Here is a 15,402-nt window from a genome sequence, read left to right as displayed (position 1 = left end):
ATCCTGCGTGTCTGAGGTGGAGTCCAGATGACTCAGGGGCCACCTTGTGGCCGAGGGCCACGTTTCTGCCTAAGGTTCTTTCAAGATCAAAACTTGATCAGCCGATACTGCTGGCACGGTTCAACCCCCCACAAGGTGAAGATGACAGCCGGTCGGCACTGCTCTGCCCAGTGCGGGCCTTACGAGCATATGTCAACTGTATTACCGGTATGCGACGATCAGACCAGTTATTTCTGTGTCATGGTGGTCCTAAGAGAGGCTGTGCTCTCTTGAAGCAGCGGTTGTCCCACTGGGTTGTGGATGTGATCAACCAGGCATATCAGGCAGCCGGTCGGCCTTTGCCCCCTGGAGTGCGGTGCCATTCCACGAGGGGTGTCTCCACAGCCCTGAGAGGGGTGCCCCTGGAGGACATTTGTGCCGCGGCCTCTTGAGCATCGCCGAGCACCTTCACGAGGTTCTGGTCCTGTTATGAGATTCATCAGCTTCAATGCAATGAGGTTGGTATGTGGGGATTCCTCGTGACTATGTTGGTATGAGCCATCCAGTGCTTAAAGCACCGCCTATGGCGGTCAGGAAGGATGAAATAGAACGAAAGTTACGTATGTAAATATGGTTCTATGAATCCTGGATGACCGCCAGAGCTTCTGGTCACTCGGAATCATTGTGTCTCACGAGAAGATTCTGAAGGAACAGATCCTCTGATGACACCGGAAGATATAGACCTGTCGGGGTCATCAGGGGTCACGTGACTTTGTTGGTATAGCTACTCGACCTGCGCATGCGCGATATGGTATCATTCAGTGCTTAAAGCACTGCCTCTGGCGGTCATCCAGGATTCATAGAACCGTAGTTACATACGTAACTTTCGTTTGTCTTTCTTCAGAGACTGGACCCAGGAGACCAACAAATTGAGTACTGAAAGCTTTATCCATCTTTCTCAGAATCCAAAGCAGTGAGCTGCCTGCAGACGACTGACCAAGACAAAGAATATTACACAATATATACTTATTTTGCTGAGGGTGTGGAGATGGTATCCGCCTCCTCCACTGGGCTTGATAGCTCTAACTATGTCCCACATGGGCTTTATAGATCCATCTATGTCCCACATGGCCTGATAGCTCTAACTATGTCCCACATGGGCTTCATAGCTCCTGCCATGCCCCACGTGGGCTTCACAGCCCCAGCCATGTCCCATACATTGCCACATGCTATTTTCAGAAGTTAGCAGTCAAAAAAACCCTACTGCAATGTCATGTCTTCTTGATAAATGGGGTAAATATCTGGCCAACCATCTTGTGACCGACATCGACACACCAACATAGCATGTGTGTCAGGTTTTTTTGGAATGATGGTCCTTTTTCTTGTATTTGTCCCTCCTTCACCTCTCATAAATGTCAGGTTGGCCTAAGATTTATTACTTAATTACCCCAAAAGCGAGCTCGTATGAAACTTGAGACCTCATTCTTTGACCATGCAAAATTTCATCTAAACATTGACTTATTTTCACTCTATCCTTGATGACTTTCACTTTGTAGGCTCAGTTTGAATTAATGTACACATGTGCCCTTCTGCATTTCATCCTTAGTTGATTATGTCATGTTTATAATATGCAACCCTCACACTATTGTTATTTATTTATCTAATTTGCATAATATGTGTATTTTATTTCATTATTATACTGAAATACTATTATGATTATTCATGACCACACCAAATGTTGATTATAAGGAATATAAATACATGCCTTCAGGTGGCATACTGTAAAGATGTTGAGAGAAATGTGTGCTAGCTTGAAGGTAAGCCGGCATGCCCCCGGACCTCCCTAGGGAGTTTGGATCCATGTCACCTTTTTCCATCCGTGATGAGTTTGCACCCCTGACTGTAATACGTGGCATGTTTTGTGTTTATACTTTATTTCTGCTGTTGCACGGGAAGTAGTTCGACCAATCCACTGACTGCAGTGTGTCTAATGCCACTATTTAGGGTCGGATCAGTACACCTCTCACCCCAACAGAAGGGTAGCAAAAAAAGTAGGAGTTCTGATCGGTTATTTTGGTACCATTCCCAGCTTCTGACAGTGGAAACGCCAATAAATGCCTACTGTACAGAACTGAACCAGACCTGAGAGTTAAATTCCTGTAACCTTGGAGCCTGTAGATGTCTCTGTTTTGATACTAGTTTGGCTCCCTGACCGTAAAGCTGCCGCATGCGAGAAAGAGCAGCAGTGGTAATAATACAGAGTTAGGGGAGCTAGTGTGTGCGGCTAATAAACACAGTCTAAAGAATTAATGAAAACATTTGCAGCTCCGCACAGACGTGAAAGAAGGAGTGAGATTTTTCGCATCATCTGCACACTTTTTTGTGTCTTGTTGTGTCCCATCAGATTGCAGCTACACAGCCAAGACACAGACAGACGGTTCAAATTCACACATTACAAATACTGATGTTTGTGTAGTACTTTTGGAGTTTTGTTAAGATGCAGAAGTTACATTAGTGTCTGTTACAGACTGACGCACGAGACCCGATCACTACGTTTACATTTAGTCCTGAACTGAGGATTGTTTGCTGTGAGCTCCTGCACAATGACCGACACACAGAAGTGTCCCAAACACAACATGAGTAAAAAACCTGGAAGTACAGACTATCCCCTGTATTCTTGTCGAGTACTGCCATGATATGTATTGTATCGTGAGATCCACGCCCTACTAGATATTAGGAAGAGGAATAAAGATATTATGCCGATCTATTCTTCAGAAAATCTTTTTTTTTCACTCTGTCTGTTGCCTGATATGCATTTTTAAATAATTAATTATGTTGTCTGTGTGTGTCCTCTGTCCTTGCAGGAATGTAACCTCGCACTCACAGGTGGATTTCAAAGTATGGAGTCACCACACACTGAAGGCCGACGCTCTGCTGGGAAAAGCTACGCTGGACCTCACTGAAGCCTTGGAGCAGCATGACAGAAAATGTAAGACTAACCTACATCAAAACCCAAAAGTCTGATAATTTAGATAATGTAGGTGTATGTGGTAAACAGTGACAGACAGAAGGTTCTCATTTCCCAAACTACAGATCAGTAAGTTATTTCTTCTCTAATGACTTGAAGTAGTTTGCTGTTGGATTTTCTATATGTCACTCTGTTGTAATGTGTCCTCTCTCACCCTCCCTAGTGGAGAATGTGAAGGAGGTGCTGAAGCTTAGCGTGGAGCAGAAAGGAGTCGCAGTCCCTACAGGAGAGCTGACTGTTCACCTGAATGGCCTGACGGTCTCTGAACAGGAGGATCTGGCTCCTCTTACCAATGGAAACGCAGCAAACGGCACCAGTGAGCCAGTGTTTACACGTTAAAGTATAGACGGGTTGAAATGTTTAATTACCATGTGTAGTGGAGAATGACAATCTACAAGGAGGCACAAATACGAGCTACTATAAAAAAAGGAAGGCGCTATAAATACTCTGCTTATACCATCTTCGTCCAATGATGCATCTTTTATATTCAAATGAATATTCACCTTTGCACAGTGGGTTAATATTATTTTCTCCAATCTTTCCCAGAAGTGCAACAGAATGGCGATGCAATCCATGAAAATGGAGAATCTTCTTCCTCTTCCTCAAGGGCGGCAAACAGGTAAGCTAAGAAACTAATCAGATATTTTGAGCCTTTCTAAATTTGCTCTACTTATTTCCTGAAGGTGAAGACTCACTTAAAGACAGGGTTGGTCATTTCCTCCAGATCCACTTTTTAAGATTTTGGTTGAGATTGTCTTTAGGTCCTGACAGAAATTAATAACTCATGTTCTCTGAAAAAGGAACAAAGAAAATCCATCATCTGTAGCAGTTGTAAGTCTGTAAAAACTTCCACCAATGTCTGCCACGAGGTACCAATCTGATGAACCAATCAGACGCCTCCCTGTCTCCCTGCTCGCTCTCTACCTCTTGCGTGCTCTAGCTCACACTCAAAGAGCGTCACCGATAACTTTAGGAGTTTATACTGTGAGTTTACTTACCGCTGAATGAGACCTGAGACGACGTAGTTTCTACACAATGTAAGAGATGAGCTGAGGTCCACTTCTGGAGCAACGGAGCTCGTGCATGTAAGTGAGGGGCGTAAGTGAGATAAATCTGATTTAGACCCTTTAATATTTGTTAATGTGCCACACACTCTTGGTACTGCATGAAGTAGGAAGAGGGTCGCTGTTGGCCTCTCAGAATTAACAAAAGCATCATCAGTGAGCAGGATGGACACAGCCTGCGAGCGGTTGCCATAGTTGCTTTTTTATTTTTCTGCTCCTTGGACGGATTTGCAAACCAACTGTGTTCACACTGCCCCCTGCTGTACTTAAGTGTCCTCGGTTCTGAACAATGTTACTAATGTGAATGCAGACCAGCGGGGGAGAGGGGAGTGCTCGGGCACGGTATGAAAACTGTGCCTAATGTGAAAACGCCCTCAGATTGTTCACTGTGCAGAGGACAGATGAAGAAGCATGCAGGTTTGCACACTGCCAAATGCAAATATATGTTGTACATTTATTTGGTACTTTTGGCTTACTGCTATCGACATTTATTAGGACATATTTTTCTCTAGCTTAATAAATCATCATCATAAGTGTGGCTATTGAAACGCAGCCTGTCTGCTTCACTTCTCCTAAAATGGTCGTTGGCCGGGTTAGAGTGACTCCATCAAGTCATGAGCATGCTTATTCTCAAGTGGAGGAATGCTAACAGGCTGCAAAGAGATGTGTGTTTGCAGGATACTCATAAGTTTCCAGGGAGAAGACATGAGGACATATTTCACATGGCTAATGATACTCTTCAGAGTTAATCCGTTACATGCTGTTGTCTTTCTTGCACCAGTTAAAAAGGCTTGTGATTTTTATTTCTTCCTGAAAACAGCTTATTGTCTCGTCTGTCAGTGTTCTCTCCTCCCTTCGTCCTGTCTCCTACTCCTACTCCCGCTTTGCGTGCTGCCCCACTGGTGCCAATCCTGATTATCTGTCACCCCGTAAAAGTGCCCTTCAGTCAGGCTAACAGGGTTTTTATTGGAAAGCCACAGAGGAGGCACGTCTGCTCGTCGGCTCGACAGACGGGAGGCTGGTGGGGGGGTTGGGGGGGTTGGGAGGGTTGTGGCCGCCTGGCTCCGTCTCTGCATTGCAGTTGCTGAGAGGACTGCAACACACAAACAGGAGTGTTTTGAAAGCGTGGAGGAGTTCCCTCCCTGGGAGTTCCCGAAACATTAAACTAATCAGTACGACACGAAAGGAGCTTAATGGTATATATAATTTCCCCTGTTGTTGTTATCCAAAGGATGAAACCTTTAACAAGACAACTAAAATAACACATACACACATTTATTTCTGTTTGATTAACACATGAAGACAACGAGGCTGCACACAGTTTATATGAAAAGTAAGAGTACCGTAACGCGAGCTCCGCCTTAATCACGTCTTTTACATTTATATTTGGAAGTTTGAGCCAAAGGCAGCTGGACTTGGTTGAAGATCTTGAGGACATTTCACCTCTCATTGTCCGAAAGGCTTCTTCAGTTCTAAAATAACTGGTGGACGGAGCTACAAATGTAAGCCTCTTTGGCTCAATAGCATGCTAATGATCAAGGATGACTCATATGAGAGTCGTTAGCTTAGTTTCGCCGGTAGTCGTCTGTGAGTTGTTGGAGTCACATTTGAAACGAATGTGGTTGTTGTAGTCGACTAACTTCTTGGCTGTCCTTTCGTACCATCACACCAGTTGAAGGGTATCCTTCCCAACATGTGCAGCAAGATGATTGATTCTGCGACGGCGTAATATTCTTTTCCCAGTCTGCAAGTTTTTCAGAAAAGCGCTGTTGACGTCCCCAGGGCTCTTTTCCAAATGTATGGGCGCACAGTCTGAGCTTTTCTGCCTGGAAAAAGTGGTCACGGGGCCTTAAATGAACCAATGGGAAAAACTGTCCTCAAATATAAGACATCTGTTTTTGGCTTCCTCGTGTATTTGAAACATTATCTTGGCACGTACACAGCTACAGCTCACCATTTTCTTATATCAGTGTCCACTCATCATAATATTACAGATCATCTTTAGGTTGAATAAAAGTATGTTCACTATCAAACACAGCCAGAGACCCTGCGTGGGTTTGTGTTCAGACTGATAATAGTTCTCTAATAAAGCTCCTTCATTTGGTTTCAGGTCTTAAACATTTCTAAATAACTGAAAGAGTAATTTCTGTCTGAACATCCAAACTGAAAGGCATTAAGACATTTTATTTATTAAGACTTTAACTGTGAGAAAACTTGTGAAACTGCCCGAGCAGAATCTTTTCTGTCCGACTGACGGAGCTGGAATCAAGAAAAACAGATACTTCCATCAGATTCCAGTCAAATGTTTCCCCTTAACACGAGTAAAAAAGAACATTTAATACAACAAACATCGTTCTGGAGGAAAGTCAAACTTGGATCACATTAAGCTGCAACATCCAGAAACCTGCTGTGACAGCTGTTAAAGTGCTGCATGTGAAAGTGTACATATCAGGAAAAATGTCCTCTGCTAATTCTCACGCCCAGTATTCTTGTGTTGCAATGAAAAGCGAGAAAGATCGACGGTGTGGAGGCTTTCCAGAGTAGTTAAATCCTTCTTTGAAAGGGTTTTGAAAAGCTGTGCAGGGTCTTTGTTGGCGTATGATTAGCCTTGAAATTTGAACATTAAATTGAGAATGTGACCTCAGCCTCGATCTCGCGGCTCCTTTTCAAAATTTGCCTCGTCTCGTAGCGAATGAGTCAGACAAATTTAGCTGCTACTCGGTGAACTCTGCCATTCTTCTTTTTGTCCTTCATGGTTTCACATCACTTTCACGCTCACGTGTCTCACGTCATCTTCTCTGCCGTCACATATCTTCTTTAATCTATCAGCCCTACTTCCCTTAGTTTATTTATTTCTACGGGTATATCTTTATTTCCTGCCTTATTTGCCTCTTTTCAATCATTATTTGTAGAGCGCCAATTCGTAACAAATGTTATCTCAAGGCGCTTTGCAAAAGAGCAGGTTAAAGACCTTACTCATTGTTAAGTTACTAAAGAAAAATAGGATAATATTCAGGACGGATTTCTCCTTTTATATTCCTCGCGTTCCTGTTATCCACACTTCCTCCCTGCTGAGGTGGAGGTCGGAGCAGGCCGTACATGAATGAGGACGGCGGTGGTTATGTGGACATCCGACAGGATGTTTTACAGCCTAGTCTAAAAACTCCACATTGACTTTCTAAGTGTTGAATTTTGCTCAAACTGTTCAAGGTTGTCTTTATTATCCCTGCGAGAGGGCAATTTGTTTTGCAGTCAGGAGTAAAACACATACATACATACATACAGCCCGCAATCAGCACACAACATAAAATGGACAATAAATAAATACAGTTGATAAGAAACAGATGGAAACAGAGGCAACACAGTTAGTGGTATATAAAAGTGATGGCAGCAGGAACAAATGAGTTTCTCATCCTCTTTGTCCTGTTTGTGATCCCACTCACAGAAATTGTTAAATCAGAATCTGTGTTTCAAATTTTTCCCTGCATCGTACTTTAATACGACATCATCAAAGTCTGATTCACCTATAGATACTTAAACATCAATATAAGTTTCAAATAATATGGATGAACCACAAATACTGGAAGGATTGAAACACTGATGTTTAAATGTCCTGCCGTTGCTTTCTTTGCAGAGTGGCTTAAGTTTGTTAAGGGCCAAAATATTATATAAATATTTATCTGAGCAGATATAACGGCCTCATCCGAGCTTCATCAGGAGGTCAACATCTTCTCTATAGACCTGTTTCTGCATTATTGTGTGTTGCACAAATATTGTGTTTGATCCTTGCATACTATTTAAAACACCACTGTGGCTCAGTGGTAGTCGGTCGTCTCTCAATCGGAAGGTTGGTGGAAGATTGGATCTCCAACTCCTGCAGCAACATGTCTGATGTGTCCTTGAGCAAGACACTTAACCCCAAGTTGCTCCTGCTGCTTCGTCCACAGCAGTGTGTGAATGTGTATGAATGGATGAGTTAATACTGATGGACTCTTTACTCAGCAGCCTCTACCATTAGTCCATCAGTGTGTGAATGTGTAGGTGTGACCTGTGGTGTAAAAGTGCTTTGAGTAGTCAGAAGACTAGAAAAGAAATAGAAAAGCTCAAGTCTATTCACCATTCATCACCAAAGTTGCAAAGAAGCTAAAATAGCAAGGCCGTGGTAGACGACGGTTGACCTAAAGGTGACTGTTTGTCGATGGGGTCTGGTGGCCTTCAACAGAGCGTTGTAACAGCTGTTAGTGGTTTTAGTAAAGTAACAACTATGATGAATTTATCCTGAGAAGTCAAATGAACTTTAACTGTGTCTGCACTTGTTGCTTTTTCTTCTCACTGCTGGCTAACAACCTTCCTCCTGCCAACATACAAAGGCTGGACATGAGTCATATGGCAGATTTTGTGACGTCCTGAGTGTGTGCCGGTCTGTGGCACTGACTGAACTCTGCCGGGATACAAAAGGCCCTCTTCAGCCGTGTCTGTTGCGTCACCACGCCGTCCCTTTATGTCTCGTTTTACCCTCCGAGACAATAGTCTCAATGTCACACAAGTTGGAGTCTGTCATCTGACGTCCGCACACATTCAGTGACACACATTCAGTGACACACATTCAGTGACACACATTCAGTGACACACATTCAGCTTAACCCAAGTAACCTCCGTGAATCAAATCTATAAGCCTGGAAGAAAAAGATTAGTTTTTTGTTCTTGTTTTCTAAATTAAATCCTTTTCCCTGTGTGTGTTTTCCTCCTGCAGCTCAGTGAATGGTACAGACCCCGGCCTGAGGTCAGGTTCCTGCTCGGCCTCCAACGGTCTGGACGCTCAGATGCCTTCAAGCTCCTGCAGCCCCACCCTGAGTCATGTGGTCAACGGAGACGCCACGCCCAACTCCACCCCAGTGCACCAACCGTCAGACAGCGACACAGAGAGCAGGACAGGTGAGCTCCATCTCCAGTTTGCAATAATTCTTGTGTTTGCAGCCTTTTCAACGCAACGAAATGCTGCAGCTTGCATGTTTTTTTCCCCCAGTAGTTGCCACAATTCTTTATGAATGGCCGTGTTTTAAGAATTCACAGCTGAACTGTATGTATGGACCAAAAAATAGTGAGGAAGTTTGACGATTTAGGACTCTTTAGAAAAAGAAGAAAGAATAATGCACATTTTTTACCCAGCAGCCTCAAAGGTGCTCATGCATCTCTCCAGCAGGTTTCTCTGCCTGCGCTGGTCTCCGGCCACTTAAAGTTCTTTCATGGTTCACTCGGCCCCAGTGAACAGAAGAGAAGATCAGTAGATTAATTTTCATTAAGTGAGGCCTGCAATCTCTGCTGCTGTCAGCACCTCTGTCGGAAAAAAAACTCCCCGGAGAGAAAAAGAGAGAGAAAAGGAGAGCAGACTGCAGTATTCTGTAGAGGATCGGCACATCGACTGCACTGAGCCGAGGCTGGAAGACAAAACTTTAACTCTTTACCAGTCACAGGACTCACTTTAGTATAATAAATAATTCCAGATATCTATTAAGGAGTTTATGTAAAATAACTCTGGTAGCCAAAACTAACATGTTACATTGTTGTGTTTGTGTTGCTATCACATGAAACAGTGACAGTAAACAGCTCGACTTTTCCATCTGCGCAGTGAAGTCAACAATACTTCCAGGTAATTCCTTAGATGTTTTAGTGCTGTGAGAACCAGCTCTGATTCCAAAATGATCTGATGGTTTGTAAAACGTTCAACTGGCTACACACTAATGATTTAACCTATTTTTAAAATGTGGGAGACCTCAGACATGAGGACAGTTTCAGCCGATCTTAAACATTATAATCGTCTGAAACACTGCAGTGTTCCCACAGAATTACGCAAAACCTGGGAGGTGGCTGGGGTAGGGGCAGGGGGGTCAACTTTTTTTTATTTTACTCCTATCTTAGGGTATATTTTAATATTAGGTTTGTATCTATATCAAATGTGTTTTGTCCCTCAAAGAGGGATGAACAGACAGTGGACCTTCTCTCTCTCTCTCTCTCTCACTCTCTGTAGCTGATGTGATTCTGTTCTCTTGGTTTCGCTGCGTCTTATCTCTGCAGGAGTCAAGAGGGAATTTGTTTTAAATCTTGTTGTGTTGCACGGAGCTGCCGAGGGCTCAGGTACAGTTTAAATTCTGTGCGCTCAGTGAGCCCGATCCTCGCCCGATCTTGCACTCTGTCCCCCTCCCCTCTCTGTCTCTTGTGCGTACCACAATTTTATGAATAAATAAAAAATAAATCATGTCAGAAATATACTTGAGCAGCCTTAAATACCCGCCCAGGTATCGTCTATGTGTGGGAAACACTGCACTAGGCCAGGGGTTCCAAACGTGGGGGTCGCAAGACACTGAGAGGGGGTCTTTAAATTCCTTAAAATGTAAGTTGAAAAGACTGCAACAATGTAGGTGTATTTTGCTCTTTGTAAATACAAATGTACATGGACACATAATTATTATCAGGCTGCTGTGTTCTTCGGTGATATTCTAGTGCAAGTGTTTTGATTAATGCATGCGGCTGTGCACAACGTATGAGGCTTTAGCTCTTTAATGGGCCAGTAGGGGTCCCCAGTTCTTGGCACTCTTATTTTGGGGATTGCGCCTGCACTGGATGATTCAGCTAGACTGAGAGACCCCCCCCCATGCCACAATGATTTCACAGTGTGGGAACATGGGATCTTTAAATCATGTGTAGCCGAAAGGATAAAAAAAACAAAATTTATACTTGCCCGTTTAAAGTGTTTAAAATCTTCTCCTGACACTTGTCTGATGTCCAGTTATGAATGTTGTTTAGTTGTTGCATGAAGCATCATCATCATGTTTCTCTCTCAGCAGTAAACGGGGAATCCTGTGATGCTTCTCTCGAGATGTCATCTGCCACCACAGGTGATGTGCCGCCCCCTGCAGACAACCAAGAGGACTGCAATCAAGATTCCACCGTGCCAGACTCTGACACAGCAACAGACAGCACATCTCCACCCGCTCCCTCCTCCACACAGGCTCCAGCCTCCTCCACCTCTGCTGCTAAACCCTCTGATGGCACTGCTGCGCCTTCTGCTGCTGCTGCCGCCGCCGCTTCGTCCTCCTCCTCATCATCACAGGGGGCCACCGCCGTCACAACCTCCTCTTCAGCGTCCTCCCCCTCCCCAGCTCCGGGTGAAACTAATGCTTCAGCAGGTGGAGGAGGGAGCGGTAACAGCAGTGCAACTACAACTACAGACGGGGCCAAACCCAGACAGCAGGTCCCCAACTCAGGGGCCCCAGATCCTCTTCCTCCAGGGTAAAAAAACACACCTGCACCTGCCCATGTTTTTCACTCACACTCTATTTAAAGCTAATATGACATTACGAGATATTGTTTGTATTTTTAAAAGTAAAGTTGTTATTGACATAAATGTAGAGAATCTTATTCATGTCCTCTTTTCACAGCTTTATTGAGATTTTTTTTTTCATATTTAAAATGTCCTTTTTGTGTGTTGAAGGTGGGAGCAGAGAAAAGACCCACATGGGCGAACGTACTACGTTGACCACAACACCAGGACTACAACCTGGGAGAGACCACAGCCACTACCACCAGGGTGAGGCTCCATGATTTGTCTCTTAGGGCGCACTCTCTCTTGCAAAGTTGTCCTGTACTGTGCTTAAGCACGATTACAAACTGGACCACTTTATGGAAACGTGGACTTGTATAGCAAATGATCTAACCTGTATTTGATTAAGGACCACGTATGAAAGTGGACTAAATGGGTGATTCTCATGAAATCTTGGTTTCATAGAGTTACAACATGAAATCTTTAAAAGACTAGATTAAACAAATTTCTTTTTTAGGTATTAATATCAAGGTCTTAAGTGTTTGTGGGCACAAATTATAAAATATTTACTGACAATTTAGCACATTTTAGAACATATTTTCCAAAACAAGTCCATAAAAATCTCATTACCGCAATGGTCTCAAAACATCAAGATCATTAGAAATAAGAATACATTTTCAAATTGTTTAAAACTGATTATTAACAGTCATGCAAAGTTACTTGAGACTCTGAATTATATATATAATTAAATTAACATTTTTATTTGATTTAGACTGATTTCTCTCATTACTGCAACACCTTCCACAATCTGCAACCTAAAATATTTGATATTTCAATGAAACCTGTAGGTATTTTCAAAATGATGTGATAAACCTGAAAGGCATAATGTATATACTATGCACATACATTTTAAAGCTATTACTATTATTATACTCATTAAATTGACATTAAATCGACACCTGTTGCGGTAATGATGCATGGGTTTTGGAAATGAGGTTGAAGATTTCGGTAATGATAATTAAGTATACTATAAGTAAATACTAAGACTGAGGTATGGTTAAAACCATTTTATAATTTACCGGTAATAAATTGGATTCAAGTTTAATCAATTACATAACATACATGGGCAAAATACATTACGCAAAAATTAATGCATCAATACTTTTTTTATTTTTTTATTCATCCTTTATTTTAGCAGGGAGGACCCACTGAGGCCGAGGTCTCTTTTCCAGGGGTGCCCTGCAGCAATACAAAATTAGAAACAGCACAAATTTAAATATATTAACAGTAAACAATAATAGCATCTAGACACTGAAACACATATTTACACATGTAAACCATGTCCATTTTAAATTAATTCACATTGTGAAACAGTTGCAATTTCCTTCCTGAGGTAGTTTGGGCACTAGGTCTTTAAACACGCTGTATGAAACAAGAGAGGGCAACTTAGCTATCCTCTGAAGGTCATTCCATATGATGGGTGCAGCAACACTAAAGGCAGTCTTTCCCCATTCAGTTCTAAACCTTGGTGTTTTCAAAGTTATCCAGTTTTGAGACTTAGTCGAACGGCTCATATGTTTATGGACAGGAGAGTAGTATGTAACTCGGGCTGTTCAGTCATAAAAAGATCTGAGTCTCATACGAGTGACTGTAGTCTTTGCAGTCTGCCTCGTTCCTCTGCTGTGTGTGTTTTATTATTGTACCTTTCTTCTCCTTTCGTCTTCCAGTTGGGAGCGCCGTGTGGACGACCGGGGTCGGATCTATTACGTAGACCACAACACCCGGACCACCACGTGGCAGCGACCCACCATGGAGTCGGTCCGAAACTTTGAGCAGTGGCAGAGCCAGCGCAGCCAGCTGCAAGGAGCTATGCACCAGTTCAACCAGAGATACCTCTACTCTGTAAGACAACTCCCACCAACTCCACCCGCCCTCCCTCCTTCCTTCCCTCCCTCCCTCTGTCCCTCTCTCCCTCTCTCCCTCCTCCCTCCTCCCTCCCTCCATCCTACGTTTGTTAGCAGTTAGCAGCTACAATCCTGTACAGCAGCATTTACAAAATCAGGTTCACAAATAAAAATATATTTGTAGTTATGTAAATGTTCAGTGAATGTGTAAGCAGTTGTGGTGGCTGAATGAATATATACAGTTATTATTGTAGCAATGACTGAGTAAGTCAACGCTATAAAGAGAATATGTGTCTTTCTATCAATGCTACGTGTAGTTGAAGAGAATCTCAATGTGAACTAAAGAGTGGAGAAGAACATACTGGAGAACAGGAAACATGCAGCAGCAGGTTCATTAGAGCACAGAGATGGTAGAGGTGGTGTGCAGACAGTCTATGGTCTTACAGTGATCACAGGGAATAAACATCACCACCCCCTCTCACTGGCTCCAGGTGAATTCTCCTGATTATATCCTGCTGTGTTCTCACATCAGCTCACTCTGACTTTCTGCAGAATAAATTTGAGGAGGCTGGAGGAGAGTTCGAGGGAAAAATGTGTTCACACATATAGCTCCTCCTGCAGGAGTTCTGTGTGTACTGTTCTGTACTTCGGAACTTTAAACATCATGCTTTGAAGTTTACTCGACTTTTCATTAACCATGTAAAACTAATATCAGTATTAAATAGGATTAAAAATCAGTCTGTTCTCTGGGAGGTTATTTCACTCACTTTGTTTCCTAAAGGGTGAGAACTTCAGTAAAATCAGCTCACCTCCGCCCCGGCCGTGTTATCTCTGTGAGGGTCTTTGATCTGAGCATTGAGGTCACTTCCACTGAGGATGATTAGTTTAAAGCTCAAATCTAAAGACAGGAACCAGCAGAAACCAGTTAAAGACGCTCTCCTGCTGCAGAATATATCTTAGTCTGACTTCTCTTTTGAATGTTTTTTAAATATCCTAAATACCTGGAGTATTTTCCTAATGGATGTCTACGTGTGCATCCCTCGTTTTCAGGCATCTATGATGTCCGCTGAGAACGATCCTCTCGGCCCACTGCCTCCAGGATGGGGTGAGAATACTTTGTACATTCTGCACGTATTTCTACTTTGTTCAGGGTATACGGTCCTAACATGAGCTGTTCCTTCAGTTGATACAAAATGACAAAAAGTTTGTGTTTCTGTTTGAAGTTATCTTCTGAATGTTTCCAAACTGTTTTGTTCCTCTCGTCTTGAAATCCTTCTCAGTGTGTTCAGAGTCATCTCTCTGGTGATAATCTGACTTGGCTGCCTTGTTGTCGGGGCCTGTTGCTTCCTCTCTCTCTCTCTCTCTCTCTCTCTCTCTCTCTCTCTCTCTCTCTCTCTTCTCTCTCTTCTCTCCCTCTCTCTCTCTCTCTCCTCTCTCTCTTCTCTCCCTCTCTCTCTCTCTCTCTCTCTCCCCCCCTCTCTCCCTCTCTCTGTGTTGTGTGTTAATCTGCAGATTCTTGTCTGTTTTTTTGTTTTTTTAAATATAAACTCCAGAGCGGCGTGTGGACTCCAACGACCGAGTGTACTTTGTCAACCACAATACAAAGACAACGCAGTGGGAGGATCCTCGGACACAAGGGTGAGTCGAGTGCAAGAAAAGACAGATAACATTCAAATCGTAAAGTCTGAGCCCGGTGTGAGTGCTGCGAGGTCCACAGCCTCCTGACAATCTAATAGAAATAAACATGAAGGTAGAATTTAAAGGTAGAGATTGTTAAAGGTTCCCGGGCTTCTCCGTGTCCCTGCACAACACTGATGTTGCTCAGTCACATCTAAAGGTTTAAAACTGATTTTAACCGTCCAGTTAAAGCCGGTGTTTGTGTTCATTCAACAACAAAAAACATTCTTACCTACAAAAATATCCCAAATTTCTTACTTTTCTCTCGTCTTATGAAATCCAGAGTCCAGGTCAGGACCAAAGAGAAACATCTGAACTCAATTTTAGACTCTGTTAAAATCCCTCATTTGAAGAATATCATCATCACCAGAATGTAGTGCGAGAAGAGAAAGCCCTGGAGATGTTCTCCGTCTGATGCAAAACATGTTT

General features: G+C 43.0%; 1 protein-coding gene across 2 annotated transcripts in view; it reads left to right on the top strand.

Annotated features, from left to right (window-relative positions):
- Positions 1-15,402, top strand: part of LOC109992665 (NEDD4-like E3 ubiquitin-protein ligase WWP1) — a 46,516-nt gene that overhangs the window by 16,782 nt on the left and 14,332 nt on the right. Inside the window, exons 5-13 of one of the 2 annotated variants that reach the window (XM_020645367.3) lie at positions 2,844-2,968; positions 3,171-3,323; positions 3,554-3,626; positions 8,825-9,006; positions 10,917-11,361; positions 11,564-11,659; positions 13,120-13,294; positions 14,347-14,401; positions 14,850-14,934. In XM_020645367.3, coding sequence (XP_020501023.1) covers positions 2,844-2,968; positions 3,171-3,323; positions 3,554-3,626; positions 8,825-9,006; positions 10,917-11,361; positions 11,564-11,659; positions 13,120-13,294; positions 14,347-14,401; positions 14,850-14,934 — 1,389 coding nt within the window. Of the gene's footprint in view, positions 1-2,843; positions 2,969-3,170; positions 3,324-3,553; positions 3,627-8,824; positions 9,007-10,913; positions 11,362-11,563; positions 11,660-13,119; positions 13,295-14,346; positions 14,402-14,849; positions 14,935-15,402 lie in introns of both variants that reach the window. The other variant, XM_020645366.3, reaches the window with a different exon arrangement.

Source organism: Labrus bergylta, chromosome 20 (genome assembly GCF_963930695.1).
Source record: "Labrus bergylta chromosome 20, fLabBer1.1, whole genome shotgun sequence".
Classification (NCBI taxonomy): domain Eukaryota; kingdom Metazoa; phylum Chordata; class Actinopteri; order Labriformes; family Labridae; genus Labrus; species Labrus bergylta.
Note: the sequence above shows the minus strand (reverse complement) of the source record. Positions and strands in the feature narration are given on the sequence as shown.